Below are 25,692 nucleotides of genomic sequence, written 5' to 3' on the forward strand. Positions count from 1 at the left end.
TATGTGCAATCCTGTGAAATGTTTATTAAGCACTTTTGGAAATACCATGCAGTATTGCTTTTATACTTCAGGTTCTTAGTTGTGGTTTGTTCTATCTTAGATACCAGTGTTAGTCCCCCAAAGCCCTACTGGGTTGAAATGGGCTGAATTGGAAAGAAATATTATAAGCAGATAAGGTAGGGGGTCTATGGAGAAAGAAAACCAGGCATGGCTTTCTGGACATAACAGAACACCTATTAATTTGGTCCAAGCCATTTTGTGATCTAAGCCTGGCCAGAGTGCTTGCCCTTGAACAGGTCTCAGTAATTAAGGATCTTAAGGGAAAACAAGAATGCTGACTGTTATCAGGCAAGAGGAGTAGTAATAGTAATAATGTATCGGTTGTAAAGACTTCCAGTTCTGTTTCCATGGTAAAGATTAGCCTGAAGCACTCAACCACCAGGTCAAATGGAACCTAAGGGATGATGGCGTTGACCTTTTCTGATCCTCCGGATTTCAATCAGCTAAAGCCTGGGCTCTGCCTACCTCCCAAGCCCTTTCATGAATATACATGTACCCTTAGCTTAAAACTTCCCCAGTTTTGCTGTTTGGGGAGACACTGCTTTGGGAAAGATCCCTGGTGTTCTACTTACTTGCTGCAAGTAACAAATCCTTCCTTCTCTCACTCTTTGTCTTGGTTGTGTCTTTTGGCTTGACACCCACCAAGAGGTGAACCTAGTTTTTCGGGCAAGAGGCTGACTATTCTCTAACTGAGCTGTATGTAATTAGATGCATAATCCTTTGGTTGTTAAAACCAGGGCCTCCAAGGGCTAGTTATAGGGAACACAGCTCATCAGAGATAACCTGCCAAGACGCTGTGCAGTGTGTGTTTTATATCACACATGTGACATTTCTTCTCGCTGGAGTCTGTCTCTCCATAATTGTTCTTCAGGATTTGTTGCCTGGGGGCTTATGGGAAAAATGACTCCTAATAGAAATACTATTATATCTTATTCACAGTATTCTTTCAGAGGATTTAATGATAAATCTGTTCCCATTACAAGAGTAAAGTTAAATGTATTCCCAGATTTAGATAAAACATGCAGAAATAATTTACAGGGAGAAAACTGCTGAATAAAGAAGAAAAATGAATGGAGTCATGTTTTGATCTATAGAGAGCATTGAGAAAGGACTTCATTCGGGTGGGGTGAGTTGATCCTTCTTCTTCTCAGGGTGGGGAATCCTGAGTACAGAGACTGCTCCCAGGTGAGCAGGAAAACAGAAGACTTTGGTCAGGAAATGCCAAGGGTGTAATTTCACTTAGAATATACTTTCCTAGGCAGCCTGTCTGCATTTACACATATGAGGGTCCACACACTTCTGAACATCGGAAGTTGATTTCTTGTCTTTTATTTGTGACTCGTGCTGATTTCAAGTTCTCTTTTGTGCTTGGTGTGAACTCTGCAGACACATACATACATGCACGTGCGTGATTTGTGGGGTTTGAATCATCACTTATAGAAATGTGCAAGATTATATCCACACATTTTCTTCATCTTTCCTTTTTTTGATTTTTTAAAATTTAATTTAATTTTATATTGGAGTATAGCTGATTTACAATATTGTGTTAGTTTCAGTTGTACAGCAAAGTGACTCAGTTATACATATACATATATCCATTCTTTTACAGATTCTTTTCCCATATAGATTATGACAGAATGTCAGTAGGTCCTTGTTGATTATCTATTATCTTTCTTATATAAAAGAGCAAAGGGCTGTGGAAACAGGTCACAGAATGCAGCGGACTGCCCCTGCCCTGCAGGGATTTAGCTTGGAGGCCTTGGTGGTCCCGTTAGGCATCCTTTCTCCTCTGAGCCCGGAGCTCTAGCATCAGCCTACCTGATCCAGTGCCCTGTGGATGAGCATGGTGTTAAGTACTTGACATTCATTTTCTCCTGTAACCCTTGGATCAGTTCTCTGCTGGTAAGACTTCTATTATCTTATGAAACAGACAACGAAACTGAGGATCACAGATGCTGAGCAGCTGCCAGGGGTCTCACTGGTGGGTACCAACTCCCAGGGCAGCTCTGGGGCTGGTACGTGGAATGCTCAGTAGTTTCCAGCCCTTTGTGGGGGTTTCACACTTGTAATTTCATAATGGCTCTATGACTGGCTATCATCACCATTCTACAAACAAGAAAAGTGAAGCACAAAGCCACCAAGTCTCCAGCGAAAGAAGGCAGCTGGAAAGGGGTAAAACCAGGAGTCGCATCAGCTGTCTGCTAGCAAGTCCCTGCTTTGGGCCCTGCTTTGCATGGTTTCTTCAAGCCTCCTCACCTGGGGCTGCCCTTGTCTTGGAAGATCATGTAATAGCCCCAGTGCTGTCCAGTGGTCAATGCTGTGCACTGCACAAGGACATCTGCCTGCAAATCTCAGTTCCTTGTGTGCTGTTTCATCTCTGACTTGTGAAAATCCATCCTGAATGTCTGCTCAAGTAATTTACCAGCATTGTCCTTTTTGGTTTTAATTGACATCAATTACTGAGGCGCCTTCTAACCCATTTTAAATAGATTTCCTATGAACAACTGAATAGAGTTTTCACAGGTGACAACTTTTCTGTTTCAGAAACCTGAGGGCCGGTGAGAAGGGGTTTCAGAGCTCAGCTGACCTGGCTTCCAAGTCTGGCTTGCTTTGTGACACATCCATTAAACTCTCTGAGGTTAGTCTGTCTATCCATTAAATGGGCATAGTAACATTTACATCAAAGGAATGCTGTGACCATTTATTTAGTTTACACACACACAGACTGTCTGTTGTATAGGCTTTAAAAAATATTAGACACTTAATGTAAATCATTAATTTATTTTTGCTTTAAAAATGAGAAATAAAATATTCAGGTTCTGGGACATGTATTAGGCACTGGGAAAATGTCTGACTAATAAATGAAGGTAACTCTACCGCTTGTGGCTTTTTTCAAGGTTCTAAATGCACCCTCCGAGCAAGCTTTGCTCAGTGTTTCCCAGGACTGCTGATTGATGGGGTGGGTGGGAAGAGTTCCTGATTCCCAGGGGCCCTGAGTAGGAGTGGAGAAAGCTGGAAAATTAGGATCAGAATCTACATATTTGGGTCAAATTCTACTGGTAAATTCTGTGGCCTTGCCAAGCTATTTACATTTTCGATTCCTGTTTTTGTTTTTTACCCAGGTTGCAGAATAGAAATAATAAAAACACCTTTTCTGCTTTGTTCTCAGGCATATAATGCCCTGCTCAAGGTTAAAGTTACTTTCATATTCTGATCACTTTGGATGGTGCAAGAATGCCTGGACCCTGTTCCTAAGTCTCAGCACATTTGTCATGAGTCTGGTCACAGTTTTAGGAGAGTATTGATCCTAGTGATGCCATGCTCATACCTCCTTCATTTACATCTGTTGGCAGCCTCTTTAGGAAGTAGAGGAGGCCACGTGACTTACCTCAAGGTCATGGATCTTGGAATCCTTCCTCCATGGGCCATGAGGCCTCTATCTGTATACTCTGAAACAATTTATCTATCTATTTATCTATCTATCTATCCATTTATTTATCTATCTATCCATTTATTTATTTATTGAAGATGCCTTTTATATTCCATCATTTTTCAATATGAATGTTTGGGTGATTGTATTAAAGAATTTGAATGGAAAGGACTACACATACAGTATGTAGAAGTTGATTCAAAACTCTTCATTCTTCAATTAAATGTATTCAATTTACCTGCTTAACATAAGGTCACTTCCATGATGATATTTGGAGCAAGATTCCTTCTCCCAGGATGCCAGTTTTTAGTTTTATATATCTGCTGACCACAGTTCTCAAATCTCCAAGTAGGAATATACATAATAAAATTCTGACATTATAGTAGAAGTCGGGTCGGTGTTTTAATTAATTATTTTTTAATTTTAATTTTTTCCAGCTTTATTGAGATGTATTTTGACACATAACACTGTATATATAACCGTATATATTTCGAAATGATTACCATAATAAGGTTCTTTAGATTTTTATTTTATTTTATTAAATGAGTTGAGAAAACAAAAGCAGTCTTTTTTACAACAGTTCTCAGTACATGTAAATATTTTCTTCAAACCGGATTAGTTACTTGTCCTAACTTCTTTTCAACCAAAAAAAAATATACATTTTTCCTAGCATCAGTGTTAATGTTCCAGCATCGTCAGCGTGGTGAAGCTCGGTCTCAGACTGAAGTCCACTGAACCGCTCAGCTGTTCAGAGTGGGAAACCTGCAGGTGAAGGAGCTAGAACCGAGGATTCGGATTCGGAGCGAGCGCAGGTTGAAGACCTTCACCGACTTGACTCGCACTTCCTCCCGCCACCGCCAGGAGCGCCCGGGACGCGTGGAGCTCGCAGCGCGGCGGGAACGGGTGGGGGTGGGGGTGTGGCTGCAGGCTGGGGCTCCCGCCCCGCCGGCTGCGCGGGTTCGCCGAGCCGGGAGGAGGGAGCGCTGGCTACCCCGAGCGGGAGGGAGCTTGCAGACCCCGGCTCAGAGCAGCTGTCTGGACACCGTGGGTTTTGGGGTGGGGAGCACCGGCGACTGTGAACATGGACCCCGCCACGGGAGCCTGTCTCAGGATGCTCTTTCTTTTGTCTGCCCAGCCCTGGAGTACATTAGCAGCAGGGAATACTTGTGAGTACAGCAAATCTTTTAAAACTTATACTGACAACCTAGAATTCGTGTTTTTTTAAAAAAAATTTTGTCGGTGTGCTGTTGTTTTGAATATTTATTGAGAAAGCTCAAGTTCTAGTAAAACCTAAAATTAGCATGAGAATATTGAGGCGGAGAGAGACCAGAGCGAGAATAGCAGGAGGTGAGGAGAGAAGAGCATGCCAATATGTCATTTATTTCTTTTTACTATGAATACATTTTGCAGGATTTATGTCAGAAAGGAAATCGCTGGCCGACCTGGCCGTGTCCTGCATTAGCGTAGATGTTTGCAGTTGGCGCCCTGCGGAATCGGGTACCAAGAACTCGGGCGCTGCATTGGCGGGCAGGCTCCGCAGCAGAGCCCAGGCGGCAAACCTGGAGAGTCCCCAGAATTACGAGAAGGATAGACCCCTCAGAAGTAGAAGGCTTTTGCTTAAAGGAAAAACATAACCTGCCATTCAGGTTCATTTGCAAGTGCACATGCTTGTATATTGTGATGTGCTGTGTTTCTGATTTTGTTGGTTCAGTGAAGATGTATTAACCTCTCAGTTCTGGGCTGGCAATGTGAGTCTGATCTAAAGATGCTAGCCAGATTGATTCAGCGGACCTCAAGGCATTTTAATCTGGAAATCAGAAAAAGTTTTCGAAGTGTTATTCAGATTGAAATCTCCATCATAGGGCTTTTCTTTCCTTGAGGGATTTTAAGAAAGTCCCCTTAGTCCTACATCCACACCCCATCCCCCTCAAGAATTTTTTAAAAATCAGGTTGTAGGGAGTAAGGCAAGCTATTATGCATTTCAAGAAAGTGCAAGTAGGCATGTTAGAAACCGACCTTGCTGCTGGGTATCCAGTTTTATCTGGGGGTGAGGTGGGCTGGGGAACTCTGTCCTTACCAGGAAGTTTGTGCTAAAGTGAAAAGCATTTTGTACAAATAGTTACCCTTCCAGCATTCATCCATATATGCCCCGAGGCTGTGATAAGTTTGTGTTGTCATCATGTAGTATCAGCTCATTTAATGCCATGTTATATGAGCCACTCCTGAAAATGAGCCTTAGTCTCCTTTAAGAAAATACTGTCGCGTGTTTCAGACAGAATTTTAATTTAGCTGTGGGCACAATTTCCATGAATTAATTAAAATGGGGGCATTTACATGAAATCCTTAGGTCCTGCAGTAAAGCATTTATCATTTTGCTAAGAAATTAAAAATGACTAGTACTAAATGATTTGCTAGTATAAAAGAATTATAGAATAATTTAACATAGTACACTGAGGTGCAATTAAAAAGTCACCAGAGGTCATTCTTACTTAAAAGAAATATGGCTTCAAAAATCCTTCCCTTAGAAGAAGAGTGCTGTGCTGCCTTTCTTGTCTCCTTAGTTGTGATTACAGGATATTGCAAGATCAGTTATTTTGATATTTCTTTATTTTTTGTTTGTATTTTATTCCCTGAAATCCACAGAGGTATCATGTTCTTCATACTGAGCATCTTTTTTAAGAGTCACATGCTCTGAGGTGCTCCGTGTCTGAATATCCAGGCAGATATCCTTTTCTGAATTGGATATATCTCTAAGCTCAGTTCGTCTGGGTCTCCGGCTGACTCTTCAATTGTCAATGCTAGTTTTCACTTTTCAGCCTCTGTTTTATTTAGATGTGTTTAGTACTCTTACTAAAAGTTAAGTAAGTTAAAAGTACCTATGTAAATTTGCATGGCTAAGAACATTTTAGATACTATTGTTAGAGTCCTTGATCACCACAAAGATGGCTATTATAGTTGTCCAAGTGTCAAGTATATATTTAAATGTCTTTGCAGACTTACAGATTCATAGAGGCTACACAAACTGTGTTTGATAATTGCTTGCTAATCTCATTTGACAGTATCCTTTGTAGCAGTAGAAGTAATGGTGAATGAATCTTATTATAGTCTAGATTAGCTAATTTGACCAATTGGGTTTTTCCTTAACTCTCGAATATTTGGGAGGTGTTTGTATGTGTAGATGTATATACAAGCAAGGTATTTCAAACCCATATTTGAAATTTGTTACTACATAAATCAAGGTAGAGGGTTCTTTTAGTCCTGTCCCATCATTTGAGAAATTCTAAAGAGGACTTTGCCAGCAGGATGGGATTTAGGCTACCAACAAGAAATCACGAACATCAGCATTTGCTCAAGTGTTTTGATCGCTAACCTTTTACTCCTAAGAAGTGTTTTAAGAACTCAAGTAATCTTTTCAGACAAGACTTTAAAACTAACAAAAATGAAATATTCTTGAGCCCTGATAAAATAATGAAAACTGTATGTAAGTTTTTAAAAAGTTAAAGATCTTCTCCCCAAGAGGATACAGTGACATTTTTCCTCTATTTACAACTGGTTCTCAGTAGTAAATTAGTCAGACGGGGGGTCAACCTGGGTGAGGTTCTGGCATAAGACATACTCTCATACAGAACTTGGTTGAAACATTTGACATCTCAGAAATTATCCATGTTTTGACATGAATCTTTATAATTAATGGGAAATTTTAAGTCCGGAGGAGTCTACACAGGGCGAGAGTAATGTTTCTAAATAGCTGAAAACATGGGCTTTTTTTTTTTTTTTCTCTTATTCTCTGTCTTTTTGAAGATAAAACAAGTTGAATGGACAGCATCCTCTAAAATATGGCCTAGGACCTGATATTTAAAAATTGTGCACCTCTACTTGGTCTGCCTTCTAGAACTCTTCGTATTTAGTCAAGATGAAAGTGTTATTCTAATGGGGTTATCCTCTTAAATGGAACGCAAGAGGAAAGTTAGAATATAGATTCCAAGTTAGAGTGCTGTTTTCCAGAAGTTGTTGTGCAGACAGTGGTTGGTTTGCTCACTTCCTACCATGAGCCACAAGTGGAAGAGGGCAATAGCTCTCTGTTTTAGGATTATCCCTGTGAATCTACTATTTGTTTATGAACTTTCAGATCTTTTTTGGGGGGAGGAAGAAGAGATATAATCTGAATAAGAAAATGTCAATATTTTGATTGCATATTTAGTGTTGTAAATCTGTCTCCTGGATCGCATGTCACTTTGAGGAGTAATGTTCACTCTTTCCCGATTAAGGAGCAACACAATTGGAATTTACAGCTGAATTATTTTCCCCATATAAGTGAAGTACAAGCTACAGCTAGTAGCTGCTGTCCCCCCAACACTACTCCCCAGTGAATAGAAAAAGGACTGAAGTCTCTGAAAAGGACTGAAGCCAGTGTTCGACATTTCAGCCGCTGTTGATGGTGATTATTTGATGTAAATGATGACATTTATAGATGCAGGGGTTCAATTTAGTGAGTGTTACACACTCATCCGCACCTTGTTAAATCTCAGTACTTGTAATTTTCTCTAGAAGTCTCCTTTTGTTTCCTTCCCCTGTCAAAGGTGCCCTTCTTGTTGTGAGAATAAAAGATGTATTTCTGGCCCACTGCAGGTGGGGCACACAACTTGAATCACTGTTCTAGGAGTGGTAATCACGATTTGTTTTTATCCAACAATGTCTCTTCCCTGTTACGTCCTGAATATATATGAGAGGTCTCTGCCCTTGGTTGGGAGAGCAGATCAAGCCCATTTTGTTGGCCAACATGAGAGACAAACATGTGATCTTCATGTAATACCTAGTGCTTGATCTAGGCAAATATATTAGCACCTGAATTTGAAGATTTGTATCAGATTTGAATCCTTTCTTCACTGGAGTAATGGCCCCTTATGTGCTAAAGTGTTACTGTATCATCTTTAATGAAAGTTTATTAATATGATCCTCTAATAGATATTATCACACAATATTATTCTTTTAAAATAAAAATAACATACATAGGGCTTCCCTGGTGGCGCAGTGGTTGAGAGTCCGCCTGCCGATGCAGGGGACACGGGTTCGTGCCCCAATCCGGGAGGATCCCACATGCCGCGGAGCGGCTGGGCCCGTGAGCCATGGCCACTGAGCCTGTGCGTCCGGAGCCTGTGCTCTGCAATGGGAGAGGCCACAGCAGGGAGAGGCCCGCGTACCACACACACAAAAAAAAAATAATAATAATAATAACATACATAGTATAATAGTGAGACACTTGTTGTATAAATTATCCTAACCCAATAACATGATTAACCTTAAGAATTTGGTATAAAAATATCTGCATTGCAGAATGGAGGAACTGAACATAATGCTACAACTGCTAAGAAGTATAAAATCGTGAGAATTGATTTAGGTGACTGTCTAATAGTGTTTTTATCATATGTCTCTTCTCAAGGATATTGTTTGTCAGAACTCTTGTCATTTCAATGGGCAGAGATTCTTTGTAATTATTTGCTAAGTGTCATCAACATATTATATTGCTATGTGAGCACAGTCAATCTCAAGTAATGCCATGTGTGCTAAGACAATACAGTCCATAAAGAAGTTTTCACCTTGAGTAATATGGACTAAAATCCTGCTACTGTTTTAATTGGTGCAGGCTTCTTTTTTCCTCAGTAGTGTGCCAGTGGTTTTCTAGAGTGAGTCGAATCCTCCAAGTTAATCAGGATTATCCCTGTGAATCTACTGTTTCTTTATGAATTTTCAGATCTTTGGGGAGGAAGAAGAGATACAATCTGAATAAGAAAATGTCAGTATTTTGGTTGATATTTAGATTGAATTATTTATGTCTGCCTATATCTGAAAGGCATTAGACCATATGTAATATGTTCCTTGGTTTAGGGAGGGAGCCTATCAGAGGATGTGCCCCTGGAGCAGGTGAATGGGGAATCCATTCGTGATTCAGTGAAACATGTTGGGGAGAATGAGCATAGAATATAGAGAGAAGTATTTAGTAAGCACTGGAGCTTGGACTTTTTGGAAAGAGTCTTCAACAAACTGGTAAACGGACCGTGTTTTTAAAAAAATCATATTTGAATAAACTTCCCAGAAACACTGAGGTCAGAATATTTTTGAAAATTTAGGGAAAACAACAACACTTTTTTCTCCAAAAAACTTACAAAGTCCATGTGACTATCAACACAGAGTGACAGGCAAGGCTAGAGCTGTGAGGTTCCTGAAGCTTATGCAACTGGGGGAGACTCTTTAAGCAAACAAACAAACAAAATGACCCTAAAGACACATTATCAGTGACCCTCCCACGCCTGAAAGCCTGTTCTGGGGAGAAGACTGGAGCTCAAGAATGTCTGCTCCTTTGAGCTGATTTGGAAAAAAAAAACCCCAAATCATTCAAAAGTACTAAATAAAGGACACATTCACTAATGAAAATCTCAATTAACTGAACAAATCTGAATTTTTCCCTTTAAATCAAAATCAGAATTTGAATATACAAGTATACTTATAAAAGTATAAAAGAGTTCAAACAATTTGGAATGAATAGATCCAGGGTTTACCTGCAATTCTAATTCTAATCCTGAAAAACCAATATGAAATTAACCTCTGGATCTTCTCCCCACTTACTTTTCAGAGCCTTTAAAGGCTTGGCTTCAACATACAAAGTTCTTCAGAGCAACTTCCAAAGTGTTCCCACTCCTATCTGCCTACCTGGGGCCCGCTGCGGTGCTGATTGCTTTAGGCTCTGTTGTATCGTATTGAATAACTTTTAAAAACTGAATTATTTATGTCTACCTATTTCTGAGAGGCAGTAAACCGTATGTAATAACGTTCCTTCAAAATATCATACTTGTTTTTTCCAGTTTGAGTTCTATGGCATAAGGTTAAAATCTGTGTGCTAATACACAACTTGTAAATACTGTAAAAACTAACACAACATTGTAAATCAACTATACTCCAATGTAAAATAAAAAGTTAAAAAAGGAGAGGGTATGATAGAGTGACCTGTTGACATTATTGCAGGAACATTGTTTAATAGGCCCACATGATTGTTTAATTACCTAGAAGAATGCACCCATGTCTGATTTGGTCATTTACTATTTGATTGGAGTTTAGATGCTGAAATTGATGATTTCTTTTTTTTTTTTTTCAGGGACATATGGTAACTACAAAGGACATTGATCAGTTTTTACGTAACCTAGCAATCTCGTTCTAACGGTTCTTCCATAAATGCCTGTAAATTCCCAGTTTCTCAAAATGCTCTTTTACTGGATTAGTCATTAATGAGTTTATGATTCTTTGGCATGCATTTGTTCTATATTTGTACGTGTTGTGTTTTTAACTTTTTGAAAATAATGCTTTGACATAGAGATTGCACATGTCTGGTAGGTGTACACATAACCTTGTGTGATAATACATGTGCTTAGTTTGAGTGTTGCTTTACAATAAATTTCCTTTCTGGTTCATTAGAAGCTATACTTTTCAATAATAATATAGGGAGTCTGGCTAGCAATAAAAAATAAAATTATTCTCCTTAGTTTCCAGGTAGTGGGTATTTTCAATGTACTGATTTGAAATAGAATTGAAACATAAAGTACTTGAAATTTTGAGTAAAGTTAGAAACTATATAATTTTTATTTAAATATATGCCCATTTAATGGTCCAGTTTTAAAAAAAACCTCCCTCCAAGGCTGTTAATCACAAATGAAAAAATGATATATTTTATCTAGGCTATGGCTTTTATTAAATTTTTCCTCGGTAGTACATTAGGAAAAGATACTCATGGAGGATGTGCTGGTTATAGCTACTCATGGAGAGAAACTTAAAAATATTTGTTTTTTTAACTGGCAAATATGGTACTTTTGGATGTGTCATTTTAGGGATATGGTAAATGGTGCATCAGATATTTACATTTATGTGTTCCTAAGTTGTATCAGCTGTGGTTCCATTTCTGGCCTTAGTGGCTGTCACCTGTGGAGAAGGAATTTTTATGCCATGTGTTCACTGGACCACTGTGGGAGGAAGGGGCTGGTGAACCTTGTTTGGAATCCGTGGCAGTTTTGATAACCTCAGAAGCCACTTAACGCTGTAGTGTAGACCTAGGGTCCCCACATGTTCGTTTCAGTAGCATCTCATTACTTGGGGTGTTCAAGACCCAAAAGAGGGTTTCTCTGGAGCTTAGGAGCAAGCAGTGACATTGCTGCTTGGATGAATGCAGGAGCAACCTGCTGCCTTGAGACATAAGACCAGGTGCCACCTGCAGTTCTCAAGGTTGTAATTAGTTTTTATTTTAACGTTTATAAATCCTCAGGCAACCAAAGAGCTTGATAAAGTTAAGCTAAATACACTCTTTCTCGGAGTGGTGAATTGGTGGGAGAAGTGGCAGAATGAACGCTGTGTGTGTATGCATGTTTGTGTGTCTTAAGGGAGGCTGGTTGGGTAGAGAGACCTGCTGAAGGAATTAAAAACCACTGTCAATAGTTGTAAGAGAGGCACAGATTGGATTAGGTGACAATCCAGTTATGTGGGATTGAGCTATTTCTTACTTGTTACCATGCAGAATGGATATTCTCCACTTTGGATTTCTGAGCATGTGAGCCATCAGAAAATACAAAGACATCTGCCCTGATCCAGTTGAACCCCAGTTGAAGCTATTGCCTTCACGTGTCGGAGGTGTTTTGTGTTCTAGGATATTGGTATGCAGCCACCTTTAGAACCAGCAGCACTCAACCTGCCTCTGAGGCCTTCCCAGGTCCTGGTTCCTGTTAATATAGTTCTAAGGAATGGCTGGTAGGATTTTGATTTAAAGGTGAGTAGATATAATAAAGGGAATCTGATTAGCATTAGCAAATAATTCAGTAATTTGATTCAGGTCAAGGAAAGTAATTTTAATATAAACTATTATGGAAGAAAATATTTTAAGAACTGTTAACTATTTTAATGTCTCAGATTTGGCTGATGTAAGAAAAATAATATGTTCCTATAGACATCTGTTCAAATGTTTGGAGATTACCAAAATTAAGGATTTGTCATGTAGCTTTACATTTGCTTTGTCTTTGATGATTAGAAACGAGAATAAGGACATTGCTATATACTAAAAGTATAATAATACAACATAAAAAGAAAAAAATAGCTGTGTAATGTCATCAAGCTGGCTATCTGCTGTGTGTCTGTGATTCTTAGGCTTCTCTGCAACGTTGTGTTAATTCATGGAAGTTTTCTTTTTTTAATTAATTAATTAATTTATTTATTTTTGGCTGTGTTGGGTCTTCATTGCGGCACTGAGGCTACGGGCTTCTTCTAGTTGCGGCCAGCGGGGGTTACTCTTTGTTGTGGTGCGCGGGCTTCTCATTGAGGTGCCTTCTCTTGTTTCGGAGCAGGGGCTCTAGGCGCAAGGGCTTCAGTAGTTGTGGTGCGTGGGCTTAGTTGCTTCGTGGCATGTGGGATCTTCTGGGACCAGGCATCGAACCCATGTCCCCTGCATTGGCAGGCGGACTCTTAACCACTACTCCACCAGGGAAGTCCCGATTCATGGAAGTTCTGATAAGAAAACCTGTGAGCCTTGACATTTCAGAGCACATCCTTTTCTGTGGTGTGAACCATGCCGTCATTGCGAGGAGTTAAAAAAACTGGGGGACTGAAAGAGGATATGTTGAATAGAGTTTAGTTAAGGTATGTATAAGAGGGTTTAAGGGAGCAAACGTCAAATTACTCTTTGCTTTCTTAAAGTGACAAGGAACATTTCTGAAAAATACTTTTTCTGGCATAGAACACAGTAGAATTGACAGATCTCAAGTCAATTACCTATTAGAGGTAAGTCAAATGATCTATTTTGAGCTACGGTACAAGGTTAACAAACATAATATTGATTTCCAGATTATAAGAATAAATTTTGGATCATATTTATTTACCATTCTTTTGTCATGATGAACTACTGATTTATTTTAAGAAACCTGAAAACCTGATCTTTGGGAGATTTGCATCGCTATGGACTGATTTCACTTGTTCTTCTTCTAAGTGATAGGATTCATTTGTTGGAAGATAGGCTGCATGTTTGCCTAGGAAAAGTTCCTTTTCCTCATGAATATTGCTGCAAGGTGAAACAGTGGGAAGATACATCCTGCAGGCTATTGCGCATTTGAGCATGAAAAAGACATATGTTTGTTGTTTTTTTTTTTGCGGTACACGGGCCTCTCACTGCTGTGGCCTCTCCCGTTGTGGAGCACAGGCTCCGGACGCGCAGGCTCAGCGGCCATGGCTCACAGGCCCAGCCGCCCCGCGGCATGTGGGATCTTCCCTGACCAGGGCATGAACCCGCGTCCCCTGCATCGGCCGGCGGACTCTCAACCACTGCACCACCAGGGAAGCCCCATATGTTGTATCTTAATCACGATCCCAGTTCCCTAGGGATGAGAATGGGTTACCCACCCTCCCAAGGCCTCCCTCCCAACCCCCAGCATCAACATGCCCAGAGCCTCCATGAGCATCTTCCTCCATTTTCTTAGATGGAGGTGATGCCAAATGACTTCCTGGGATGACTTAACGTGGATTTGGACAGCCAAAGAGGTGTTCTTCCTCCTTCACTACTTCCTGTGGGATCCATCCCCCTGAGGTCTTCCACTGTTATTCCATTTCCCAGGTGTAAGAGGGACTGAAGTGGGAGGATGGCAGTGAGAATGAAAAAGTGACACTGCACACAAAGAACACTTTCAGGACTTAATGGATGTTTGATTATATGTGGAGTAATAAGAAACGGGAGTGTGAAAGACTGGGGTGTTGGCAAGTGACTTAAACAAAACTGGGAATTGTTGGTTCACATCATTTCATTTCAGGCAAGGTTAGATCCAGATGAGCCTGTGCCATTGGGATCAGCCTCTCTTCATCTTTCAGCTCTGTCTTCCCAGTGTCAGCTTGATGCTCAGGCAGGAATCTGCTTGGTAGCTCCATGTCCAAGGTCAACCTTCCTAGTCGCAGTGATAGAGAGAATGCTTTGCTCTATCTGGACTTTGGTCCTTATTACCCTGAAGCACTAAGCATGTATTTATTTGTTTATTCCCTCAACTCAAGCTCCAAGAAAGCAGAGACTTCCTCTTTCTTTTTTGTTGTTATTCCTACTTCCTAATCCCCAGAGCACAGGGATGGTCCTGGAAGACAGTGTGTTCTCAATACATATTTGTTGGATAAGTAAAAAGGTGAATGATTCTCTTTCCCAAAACATCCAGCAAGATCCCCAGATCTGACTTTCACTGTTTTGTGTGTGTTGTGACTGCTCTTATCCAGCTACTGTGACAGGAAAGGGTGGCCCTCATGACCAGTGGTGGAGCCAGGAAGTGATTGCAACTTGATCCTTGACCAGGTGCTTTGACCGCATCACTTTGACAAGAAAGCAAAATGCACGATCCATTTAGGTAATTAGTTTAACATCTATTATGAAAAGCACTAGCTTTCAGTCTCTTATTGGCTTCATAGAACAGATGCTTGGTTACATGTCTCCCTCCTTAATCAGATTTTAAACTTCCTGAAAACAGAATCACGCTTCTTTGTTCCTACAGTGCTTTGCTGATGGTACTCAGTAAGTACCAAATAAATGGAGAAATTAATATATTGTAAATATGCTACCTTGAAAGTATATAGAATATCTGCAGAATCCTCCTGTGTATTTTATCATCATTTTTTAGGTGGCCTAATAAAAATGAATTTTTATGTGACTATCCCTGAGCTCTCTACTAGCCAAGTGATTTGTTCATGGAAGGATCCATTGGCTGATTTTGAGTGTTTTGTTTTCTTCTAGTAGGAAAATTCCTGGCATAATTTCTGACCCAAGGCTTTGATAAAAAGCATGGTGCCTATTCTAAGAGTTGCTGGGAAGCCCTGAGGGAGAGCTTGAAAAGGTCAGGTGTCAGGGGAACTACCGAAGACCAACAAGCAGCAAAGAGGAGGCCTTCTGGCAGGTATTATTAGGCAAGATGACTGTATCTAGAGAGATCTTGATCAAGTCTGATCTCAGCAAGCCTCCATATTCAGGAGGAGCCTGAAACAGAGGTGCCTGGGGGCAGTGTGTAATTGGCATTCTCCACAAGCCTGGTTCATAGTGTCTACCTGATACTTGAAGCAGCATCTAATCCAGGTGGGAAAGGCTCACTGCACATCAGGGCAGAGGGCTTGCAGGTGCACAGGTGGCCATTGCACTTCAGTGTAGGTGTCCAGTTGTCTCCTTGACACCCATGAGGCTAAATTCATTTGGGTCACAGCTGCCTCTGGGAGTGAGAACCATAGACTCTGTGTCCAGTAAACTCAACATCAAGTGAAAGCTCCCATTGTGCTTGCAGACTTGACCCCCTGATCTAGGGTGAGGGATTTCTGAGTCTGTTTATGGCTGGCCATTATTGTCAACAAAACCTGTTATTATCTTTGAGAAGTTTTATGACTAGCTAGCTCAAGGCATGACATAATGCACATGCTATCACTTAAAGACTCTCTATTTTCAAACAAAGATTGTTTGTATTTTCAGAATTACATAGAAGGGCACAGTGGAGGTATATAAATGAAGATGAGTCCAGCAGCACTCCTTCAAACAGCATGAAACTATAAAATTCAACAAGATGTACTAACATAATGAGTCACACTCTCAGACAGGCAGTGGAGTGGTTATGAAAGGAATGTTTGGATTAGGTTTCTGCTTCCACTGATTAATGCCAGCTGTGTGACCCTGGGTAATTTGCTTATCCTTTCTGTGTCTCAGTTTCCTTGTCTTCAGAAATATAAGTAATAATTATAACCCATCTCATAGACATGTTATGAAGATTAAATTAATTAATATATATAAATAATGCCTGGAACATAGTAAGTCCTCATTGAACTTTAGCCATTACTATTGCTCCTGTTAATCTCAAGTGTAAAAACAGAAATGTGACTTTGGTCCATGACTTTGGGTAGAATAATCAGATAAGCAATTTTAGGGAAAGGCATTTATACTGGGTAGTTCCATTATTCAAAGTATTATCACTAATACTGCAAGATTAAGACAATATTACAAAAGAAGAATATTTAAAAATAAGTTTATGTCATAGAATTAGAAATTCTAACAGTACATTGATATGTTTCAGCTTTCTGTAATATTATATATCTCTAAACAATAAAGCTTTTCAGATTAAGCTATTTGGATTAAATTGTCACTAGCAACTTTAACTTCTTTCAGTTTTATATATATATATATATTTTTTTAACATTTTTATTGGAGTATAATTGCTTTACAGTGGTGTGTTAGTTTCTGCTTTATAACAAAGTGAATCAGTTATACATATACATATGTTCCCATATCTCTTCCCTCTTGTGTCTCCCTCCCGCCCACCCTCCCTATCCCACCCCTCTAGGTGGTCACAAACCACCTAGCTGATCTCCCTGTGCTATGCGGCTGCTTCCCACTAGCTATCTGTTTTATGTTTGGTAGTGTATATATGTCCATGCCTCTCTCGGACTTTGTCACAGCTTACCCTTCCCCCTCCCCATATCCTCAAGTCCATGCTCTAGTAGGTCTGTGTCTTTATTCCCGTCTTACCCCTAGGTACTTCATGACCTTTTTTTTTTCTTAGATTCCATATATATGTGTTAGCATACGGTATTTGTTTTTCTCTTTTTGACTTACTTCACTCTGTATGACAGACTCTAGGTCCATCCACCTCACTACAAATAACTCAATTTTGTTTCTTTTTATGACTGAGTAATATTCCATTGTATATATGTGCCACATCTTCTTTATCCATTCATCTGTTGATGGACACTTAGGTTGCTTCCATGTCCTGGCTATTGTAAATAGAGCTGCAATGAACATTTTGGTACATGACTCTTTTTGAATTATGGTTTTCTCAGGGTATATGCCCAGTAGTGGGATTGCTGGGTCGTATGGTAGTTCTATTTGTAGTTTTTTAAGGAACCTCCATACTGTTCTCCATAGTGGCTGTATCAATTTACATTCCCACCAGCAGTGCAAGAGTGTTCCCTTTTCTCCTCACCCTCTCCAGCATTTATTGTTTGTAGAGTTTTTGATGATGGCCATTCTGACCGGTGTGAGATGATATCTCATTGTAGTTTTGATTGGCATTTCTCTAATGATTAATGACGTTGAGCATTATTTCATGTGTTTGTTGGCAATCTGTATATCTTCTTTGGAGAAATGTCTATTTAGGTCTTCTGCCCATTTTTGGATTGGGCTGTTTGTTTTTTTATTATTGAGCTGCATGAGCTGCTTATAAATTTTGGAGATTAATCCTTTGTCAGTTCCTTCATTTGCAAATATTTTCTCCCATTCTGAGGGTTGTCTTTTGGACTTGTTTATGTTTTCCTTTGTTGTGCAAAAGCTTTTAAGTTTCATTAGGTCTCATTTGTTTATTTTTGTTTTTATTTCCATTTCTCTAGGAGGTGGGTCAAAAGGGATCTTGCTGTGATTTATGTCATAGGGTGTTCTGCCTATGTTTTCCTCTAAGAGTTTGATAGTGTCTGGCCTTACATTTAGGTCTTTAATCCATTTTGAGTTTATTTTTGTATATGGTGTTAAGGAGAGTTCTAATTTCATACTTTTACATGTACCTGTCCAGTTTTCCCAGCACCACTTATTGAAGAGGCTGTCTTTTCTCCACTGTATATTCTTGCCTCCTTTATCAAAGATAAGGTGACCATATGAAGGAAACGATAGCAAAGATCAATAAAACTAAAAGCTGGTTCTTTGAGAAGATAAACAAAATTGATAAACCATTAGCCAGACTTGTATCTTTCCATCTATTGTAACATCTTTAATTTCTTTCATCAGTCTTATAGTTTTCTGCATACAGGTCTTTTGTCTCCTTAGGTAGGTTTATTGCTAGGTATTTTATTCTTTTTTTTGCAATGGTAAATGAGGGTGTTTCCTTAATTTCTCTTTCAGATTTTTCATCTTAGTGTATAGGAATGCAAGAGATTTCTGTGCATTAATTTTGTATTGTGCTACTTTACCAAATTCATTGATTAGCTCTAGTAGTTTTCTGGTAGCATCTTTAGGATTCTCTATGTATAGTATCATGTTACGTGCAAACAGTGACAGCTTTACTTCTTCTTTTCCGATTTGGATTCGTTTTATTTCTTTTTCTTCTCTGATTGCTGTGACTATAACTTCCAAATCTATGTTGAATAATAGTGGTGAGAGTGGGCACCCTTGTCTTGTTCCTGATCTTAGAGGGAATAGTTTCAGTTTTTCATCATTGAGAAAGATTTGGGTGTGGGTTTGTCATATATGGCCTTTATTATGTTGAGGTAGGTTCGCTCTATGCCTACTTTCTGGAGGGTTTTTTTCATAAATGGGTGTTGAATTTTGTTGAAAGCTTTTTCTGCATCTGTTGAGACGATCATATGGTTTTTATCCTTCAGTTTGTAAATATGGTGTAGCACACTGTTTGATTTGCGTATATTGAAGAATCCTTTCATTCCTGGGATAAACCCCACTTGGTCGTGATTTATGATCCTTTTAATGTGCTGTTGGATTCTGTTTGCTAGTATTTTGTCGAGGATTTTTGCATCTATGTTCATCGGTGATATTGGCCTGTAGTTTTCTTTCTTTGTGACATCTTTGGTTTTGGTATCAGGATGATGGTGGCCTCGTAGAATGAGTTTGGGAGTGTTCCTCCCTCTGCTATATTTTGTAAGAGTTTGAGAAGGATAGGTATTAGCTCTTCTGTAAATGTTTGATAGAATTCGCCTGTGACACCATCTGGTCCTGGGCTTTTGTTTGTTGGAAGATTTTTAATCACAGTTTCAATTTCTGTGCTTGTGTTTGTTTTGTTTATATTTTCTATTTCTTCCCGGTTCAGTCTTGGAAGGTTGTCTGTTTCTAAGAATTTGTCCATTTCTTCCAGGTTGTCCATTTTATTGGCATAGAGTTGCTTGTAGTAATCTCTCATGATCTTTTGTATTTCTGCAGTGTCAGCTGTTACTTCTCCTTTTTCATTTCTAATTCTATTGATTTGAGTCTTCTCCCTTTTTTTCTTGATGAATCTGGCTAATGGTTTATCAATTTTGCTTATCTTCTCAAAGAACCAGCTTTTAGTTTTATTCATCTTTGCTATTGTTTCCTTCATTTCTTTTTCATTTATTTCTGATCTGATCTTTATGATTTCTTTCCTTCTGCTAACTTTGTGGTTCTTTTGTTCTTCTCTCTGTAATTGCTTTAGGTGTAAGGTTACGTTTTTATTTAGATGTTTCTTGTTTCTTGAGGTAACATTGTATTGCTATAAACTTCCCTCTAGGACTACTTTTGCTGCATCCCATAGGTTTTGGGTGATCGTGTTTTCATTGTCATTTGTTTCTAGGTATTTTTTGATTTCCTCTTTGATTTCTTCAGTGATCTCTTGGTTATTAAGTAGTGTATTGTTTAGCCTCCATGTGTTTGTATTTTTTACAGATTTTTTCCTGTAATTAATATCTAATCTCATAGCATTGTGGTCGGAAACGATACTTGATATGATTTCAATTTTCTGTAAATTTACCAAGGCTTGATTTGTGACCCAAGATACGATTTATCCTGGAGAATGTTCCATGAGCACTTGAGAAGAAAGTGTATTGTGTTGTTTTTGGATGGAATGTCCTATAAATATCAATTAAGGCCATCTTGTTTAGTGTATCACTTAAAGCTTGTGTTTCCTTATTTATTTTCATTTTGGATGGTCTGTCCATTGGTGAAAGTGGGGTGTTAAAGTCCCCTACTATGATTGTGTTACTGTTGATTTCCCCTTTTATGGCTGTTAGCATTTGCCTTATGTATTGAGGTGCTGCTATGTTGGGTGCATAAATATTTACAGTTTTTATATCTTCTTCTTGGATTGATCCCTTGATCATTATGTAGTGTCCTTCTTTGTCTCTTGTAATAGTCTTTGTTTTCAGGTCCAAATAGTTATTTTATCTTTATATATGTATCTAATGAGATACCTGAGAATGCACTGCTTTATTCAATAGTAATCTAATTTTTTATTTACTTGTTAAATATGTGTGTGCATGCGCATGCGCATGCGCACATGCACACACACACACACACACACACACACTTCTTAAAATGATTAGGTTTTCTACTCTTGTAAACGGCAGTGGCCTGTATTTTTGAATAAACATGAACAATTAAACATAATGATTGTTTTATGGAAACTATTTGGGCAGAGACCCAAGTTTTCAGTGAACTGTTGCTATTAATAATTAAATAATTTTTAGGTAAACATTACATTAAACAGCAATGCTATATTATAATAGTGTACCTCAGTGGATTAAACCTGAAAATATTTACCAGGAATTAATTGTATTAAAACTTTAGGTATCATTTGAATCCAAATTCCAAAATATAAAATTTTCCTTTTTCCCGTGTATATTTTGTGTATATTCTTGGAACTCTGCAAAGTAGTTACTGTCTTGTTTTTTTTCCCCTCTGGCAAAATGAGAAAAGCAGTATTTTATGGGGGGATCATTAACAGGTACTTGTGCTTTGAATGGATTGATTGTACTTGCTGCCTTTAGCTATGAACATCTTTTTGACAACTGTCCCCTGTTGAATCTCTTGGAGAAAAGAAGGAAGAGAGGAAAGGAGGAAGACAAGGAAGAAGGAGGGGGGGGAGGAGGAGAGGTGGATGGACAAAAGGAAAGTATTTCCAAGTTGCAAGACAGCATGTGAATGGAGTTTTATCAGTAGTCAGACAAGCTTTTTGAAACTCCCAGTTGATTATTTAAAGCACCAAATACACATTTCTTTGCAATGATGTGTATTTTGTTTTCTCATTCTACTATAAAGCAATGAATCTTTAGCTTTGGATTATGTTAGTTATTTTCTTTTAAATTTTTTCCAATGAAAATGCCCAAATTACCAAACATAGTGTAAAAAATTCTTGTGTAACTTAAATCTTGTCCTAAAATTTTAACAATTGTTATAGTATTTATGGATCAAATATTATAGCATAGGTGTTATTTTTTTGTTAAATTTTGTAAGTTTATAAAGTCACATGGACTTTTAGAAGAAGCACTCCTGTAAATATAAAGGAACACCTAACCCTTTCATGTTCACCACAGGTTTTTAAAAAATTTGTGCAGAGTTTTTAACTCTTCTACAATCATATAATACAGAGAGAAAGACATAACTTTGCCTCCAATATTCAGTGGAGAAAATTGAGAAACTGAAGGATAAAAAAATATCTCTAAAGTTTCAAAATAAATTATTAACTCAAAAAATATTTATTAGGTCCTTGCTCCATGAAGCAACTTATATAGCAGCAACATTTATAGAAGGAAATTATGTGATTTTGGCAATTACAGTATTTTGGTAATTCATGTGAACAATGTATGAACAGAAAAATATAAAATTGCACACTTTTTTATTGAATAAATTTGACTTGTAACATTGCATATGTTTAAGGTATACAATACGTTACTTTGATACATTTATATATTGTTAATGTGATTGCTGAAGTAATATCACATTATATAATTATAATACACATGATCACATTATATAATTATAGTACAGTATTACTGTCTATTTATTATACTGTTCGTTAGATCTTCATGGCTTATTTACCAATTCTTACAAGTTTGTACCCTGAAAGACCATCCCTCTTGTCCCTGTCCCCATCCCCGAGTAACCATCATTTTATTCTGTTTTTCACAGGTTTAACTTTTAGATTTCACGTGTAAGTGACATCATATAGTATTTGTCTTTCTCTTTCTGACTTACTCTCTTAGCATAATGTTGTAGCAAATGGGAGGATCTCTTCCTTTCTCATGGCTGAATAACATTCCACGGTGTATGTATACCACATATTTTTTTACCCATTCGTCCACTGATGGTCTTTTGGGTTGTTTCCATATCTTGGCTATTGTGAGTAATGCCGTGATAAACATGGGAGTGCATATATCTTGTCAAAATCCTATTTTCATTTTCTTTGGATGTATACCCAGAAGTGGAATTCCTGGAGTATATGATAGATCTACTTTTAATTTTTTGAGGAACTTCCATCTTGCTTTCTATAGTTCTTAGACTAATTTACATTCCCACCAATAGTGTGTAAGGGTTCCTTTTTCGCCACATCCTCACCAGCATCTGTTGGCCCTTGTCTTCTTGATGATAGCCATTCTAACAGGTGTGAGGTAATGTTTCACTGTGATTTTGATTTGCAGTCCCCTTATGATTAGTGATGTTGAGCATCTTTTCATGTGTCTCTTGGCATTTTGATGTCCTTTTTGGAGAAATGACTACTCCTTCTTCCCATCTTTTAACCAGATTGTTTGTTTTTTGTTATTGAGTTGACTGAGTTCCTTATATATTTTGGATATTTATCACTTATTCGATAAATGGTTTGCAAAAATTTTCTCCCATTCTGTAGGGTGTCTTTTCATTTTGTTAATTAATTTATTCTTTTGATGTGCAGAAGCTCTTGAGTTTGATGTAGTCCCATGTTTTGATTATTTTCTTTTATTGTTTGTTATTTTGGCATCATGCCCACCAAATTATTGCCAAGACCAATATCAATAAACTTCTCGCCTAACATTTTCTTTTAGGATTTTTATGGCATCAGGTCTTATGTTTAAGTCTTTGACCCATTTTGAGTTAAATATTGTGAGTGGTGTGAGATAGGGATCTACTTTCATTGTTCTGTATGTTTCTCCAATTTTTCCAGCACCATTTGTTGAAGAGGCTATTCTTTCTCCACCAGGTATTCTTGGCTTCCTTGTTGAATACTAGTTGACCGTATATGCCAGGGTTTAATTCTGGGCTCTCTATTCTGGTCCGTTGGTCAATATGTCTTTTTTTTCCCCCAAGTACAATACTGTTTTTCTACTATGGCTTTGTGGTATAGCTTGAAATCCAGAAGTGTGGTATCTCTGGCTTTGCTCTTTTCTCTCAAGATTGCTTTGGCTGTTTGAGGTCTTTTGTGGTTCCACACACATCTTAGGATTGTTTCTTCTATTTCTGTGAAGAATGCCTTTGGTATTTTGGTGAGGACTATGTTTAATTTGTTGATGGCTTTAGAACTATTGATATTTTAACAATATTAACTCTTTGGATGCTTGAACATTTGTTTGTGTCTTCAATTTCTTTGATTTTGTTTGTGTCTTTCCATTTGTTTGTGTCCTGGATTTCTTTCAGCAGTTTTGCAGTTCTAATTGTACAGATCTTTCACTTCCTTGGTTAAATTTATTCCTAAGTATTTTATTGTTTTTGATGCTATTGTGAAAGGGATGGTTTTCCTTATTTCTTTCTCAGGTGCTTTATCATTAGTGTAGAGGAATGAAATTGAGTTCTGTATGTTGACATTGTATCCTGCCAATTTACTGAAATTGTTGATTAATTTCAATAGTTTTTTGGCTGATTCTTTGGGATTTTCTATATGTTCAATCGTATCATCAGCAAATAATGACAGTTTTACTTCTTCATTTCTGATTTGGATATATTTTATTTATTTGTCTTGCATAATTGCTCTAGCTAGGACTTCCAGTACTATATTGAATAAGAGTAGTGAGACTGGACATCCTTGCCTTGTTCCTGGTCTCAGAGGAAACACTTTCCATTTCTTTCCATCAGGTATAACGTTACCCTTGTGTTTGTTATACATGGCCTTTATGTTGAAGTATGTTCCTTCTATACCCAGTCTGTTAAGGGTTTTTTGTCTTTTTTTGGCGGTACGCGGGCCTCTCACTATTTTGGCCTCTACCTTTGCAGAGCCCAGGCTCCGCGGCCATGGCTCACGGGCCTAGCCGCTCCGCGGCATGTGGGATCTTCCTGGACCAGGGCACGAACCCGTGTTCCCTGCATTAGCAGGCGGACTCTCAACCACTGCGCCACCAGGGAAGCCCTGTTAAGGGTTTTTATTATGAAAGGATGTTGTTTTATGTCAAATGTTTTTTCTTTCTCTATTGAAAAGATCATGTGATTTTTATTTTTTATTTTATTGACGTGATGTGTTGGATTTATTGATTTGCATATGTTGACCCATCCTTTCATCCTAGGAATAAATTCCACTTGGTCATCATATATAATTCTGTTCATGTGTTCTTGAATTTGGTTTGCTAATATTTTGTTGAGAATTTTTGCTCCTATGTTCATCAGGGATATTGGTCTATAGTTTTCTTTTCTTGTGGTATCCTTATCTGGCTTTGGTATCAAGGTAATGCTGGCCTCATAGAACAAGTTTGGAAGTGTTTTCTCCCCCTCAATATTTTGGAAGAGTTTGAGGAGGATTGGTATTACTTCTTTAAATGTTTGATAGAATTATCCAGGGGAGTTATCTGGTCCTAGAGTTTTCTGTGTTGGGAATTTTTAAATTACTGATACAGTGTCTTTACTCATTATTGGTCTGTTCCTACTTTCTATTTCTTCCTGATTCAGTCATGGTAGGTTGTGTGTTTCTAGAAATGTATCCATTTCTTTTAGGTTGTATAATCCATTGGCATATAATTGTTCATAGCAGTGTCTTATGATTCTATGTATTTCTGTAGTATCAGTTGTAATGTCTTCTCTTTTCATTTCTAATTTTATTTATTTGACTCTTCTTTTTTTTCCTTAGTCTAACTAAAGGTTTGTCAATGTTGTTTACCTTTTTGAAGAAACATTTTGTAGTTTCCTTGATCCTTTCTATTGTTTTTCTGGTTTCTATTTCATTTATTTGCATTCTGATACTTACTATTTCCTTAGTTCTGCTAACTTTGGGCTTAATTTTTTCTTCTTTTTCTAGTTCCTTGAGATATAAAGTTAGGTTGTTTACTTGAGATTTTTCTAACATCTTAATGTGTTTATTGCTATAAACTTTCCACTCAGATCTGCTTTTGCTGCATGCCATGATATTTGATATGTTATGTTTTCATTTTCATTTGTTTTGAGATATTTTTTATTTCCTTTTTGATTTCTTCTTTGACACAATGGTTGTTTAGGTGTGTGTTTACTTTCCACATGTTTGTAGATCTTCTCATCTCCCTCTTGTTGTGGACTTCTAGTTTCATACCAATTATGGTCACAGAAGATAGCTGATATGATTTCAGTCTTCTTAAGTTTACTAAGATTTGTTTTGTGACCTATCATATGATCCAGCCTGAATGTTCTATGTGCACTTGAGAAGAATGTGTGTTCTGCTACTGTTGGGTGGAATATTCTATATGTGTCTATTAAATCTATTTGTTCTAAGGTGTGGTTCAAGTCCAATGTTTCG

General features: G+C 38.1%; 1 protein-coding gene across 1 annotated transcript in view; it reads left to right on the forward strand.

The window, feature by feature from the left end:
• Positions 1-4,571: 4,571 nt before the first annotated feature.
• LOC307055085 (contactin-associated protein-like 3) overlaps positions 4,572-25,692 on the forward strand; it is a gene marked incomplete at both ends in the record, with an annotated part of 178,242 nt that continues 157,121 nt past the window's right edge. The window contains one exon of the mRNA XM_079707030.1: positions 4,572-4,656. Within this exon, the coding sequence (XP_079563156.1) occupies positions 4,572-4,656 (85 nt within the window). The remainder of the gene's footprint in view (positions 4,657-25,692) is intronic.

Source organism: Hyperoodon ampullatus, assembly GCF_949752795.1.
Source record: "Hyperoodon ampullatus genome assembly, chromosome: 6".
Taxonomy (NCBI): Eukaryota; Metazoa; Chordata; class Mammalia; order Artiodactyla; family Ziphiidae; genus Hyperoodon; species Hyperoodon ampullatus.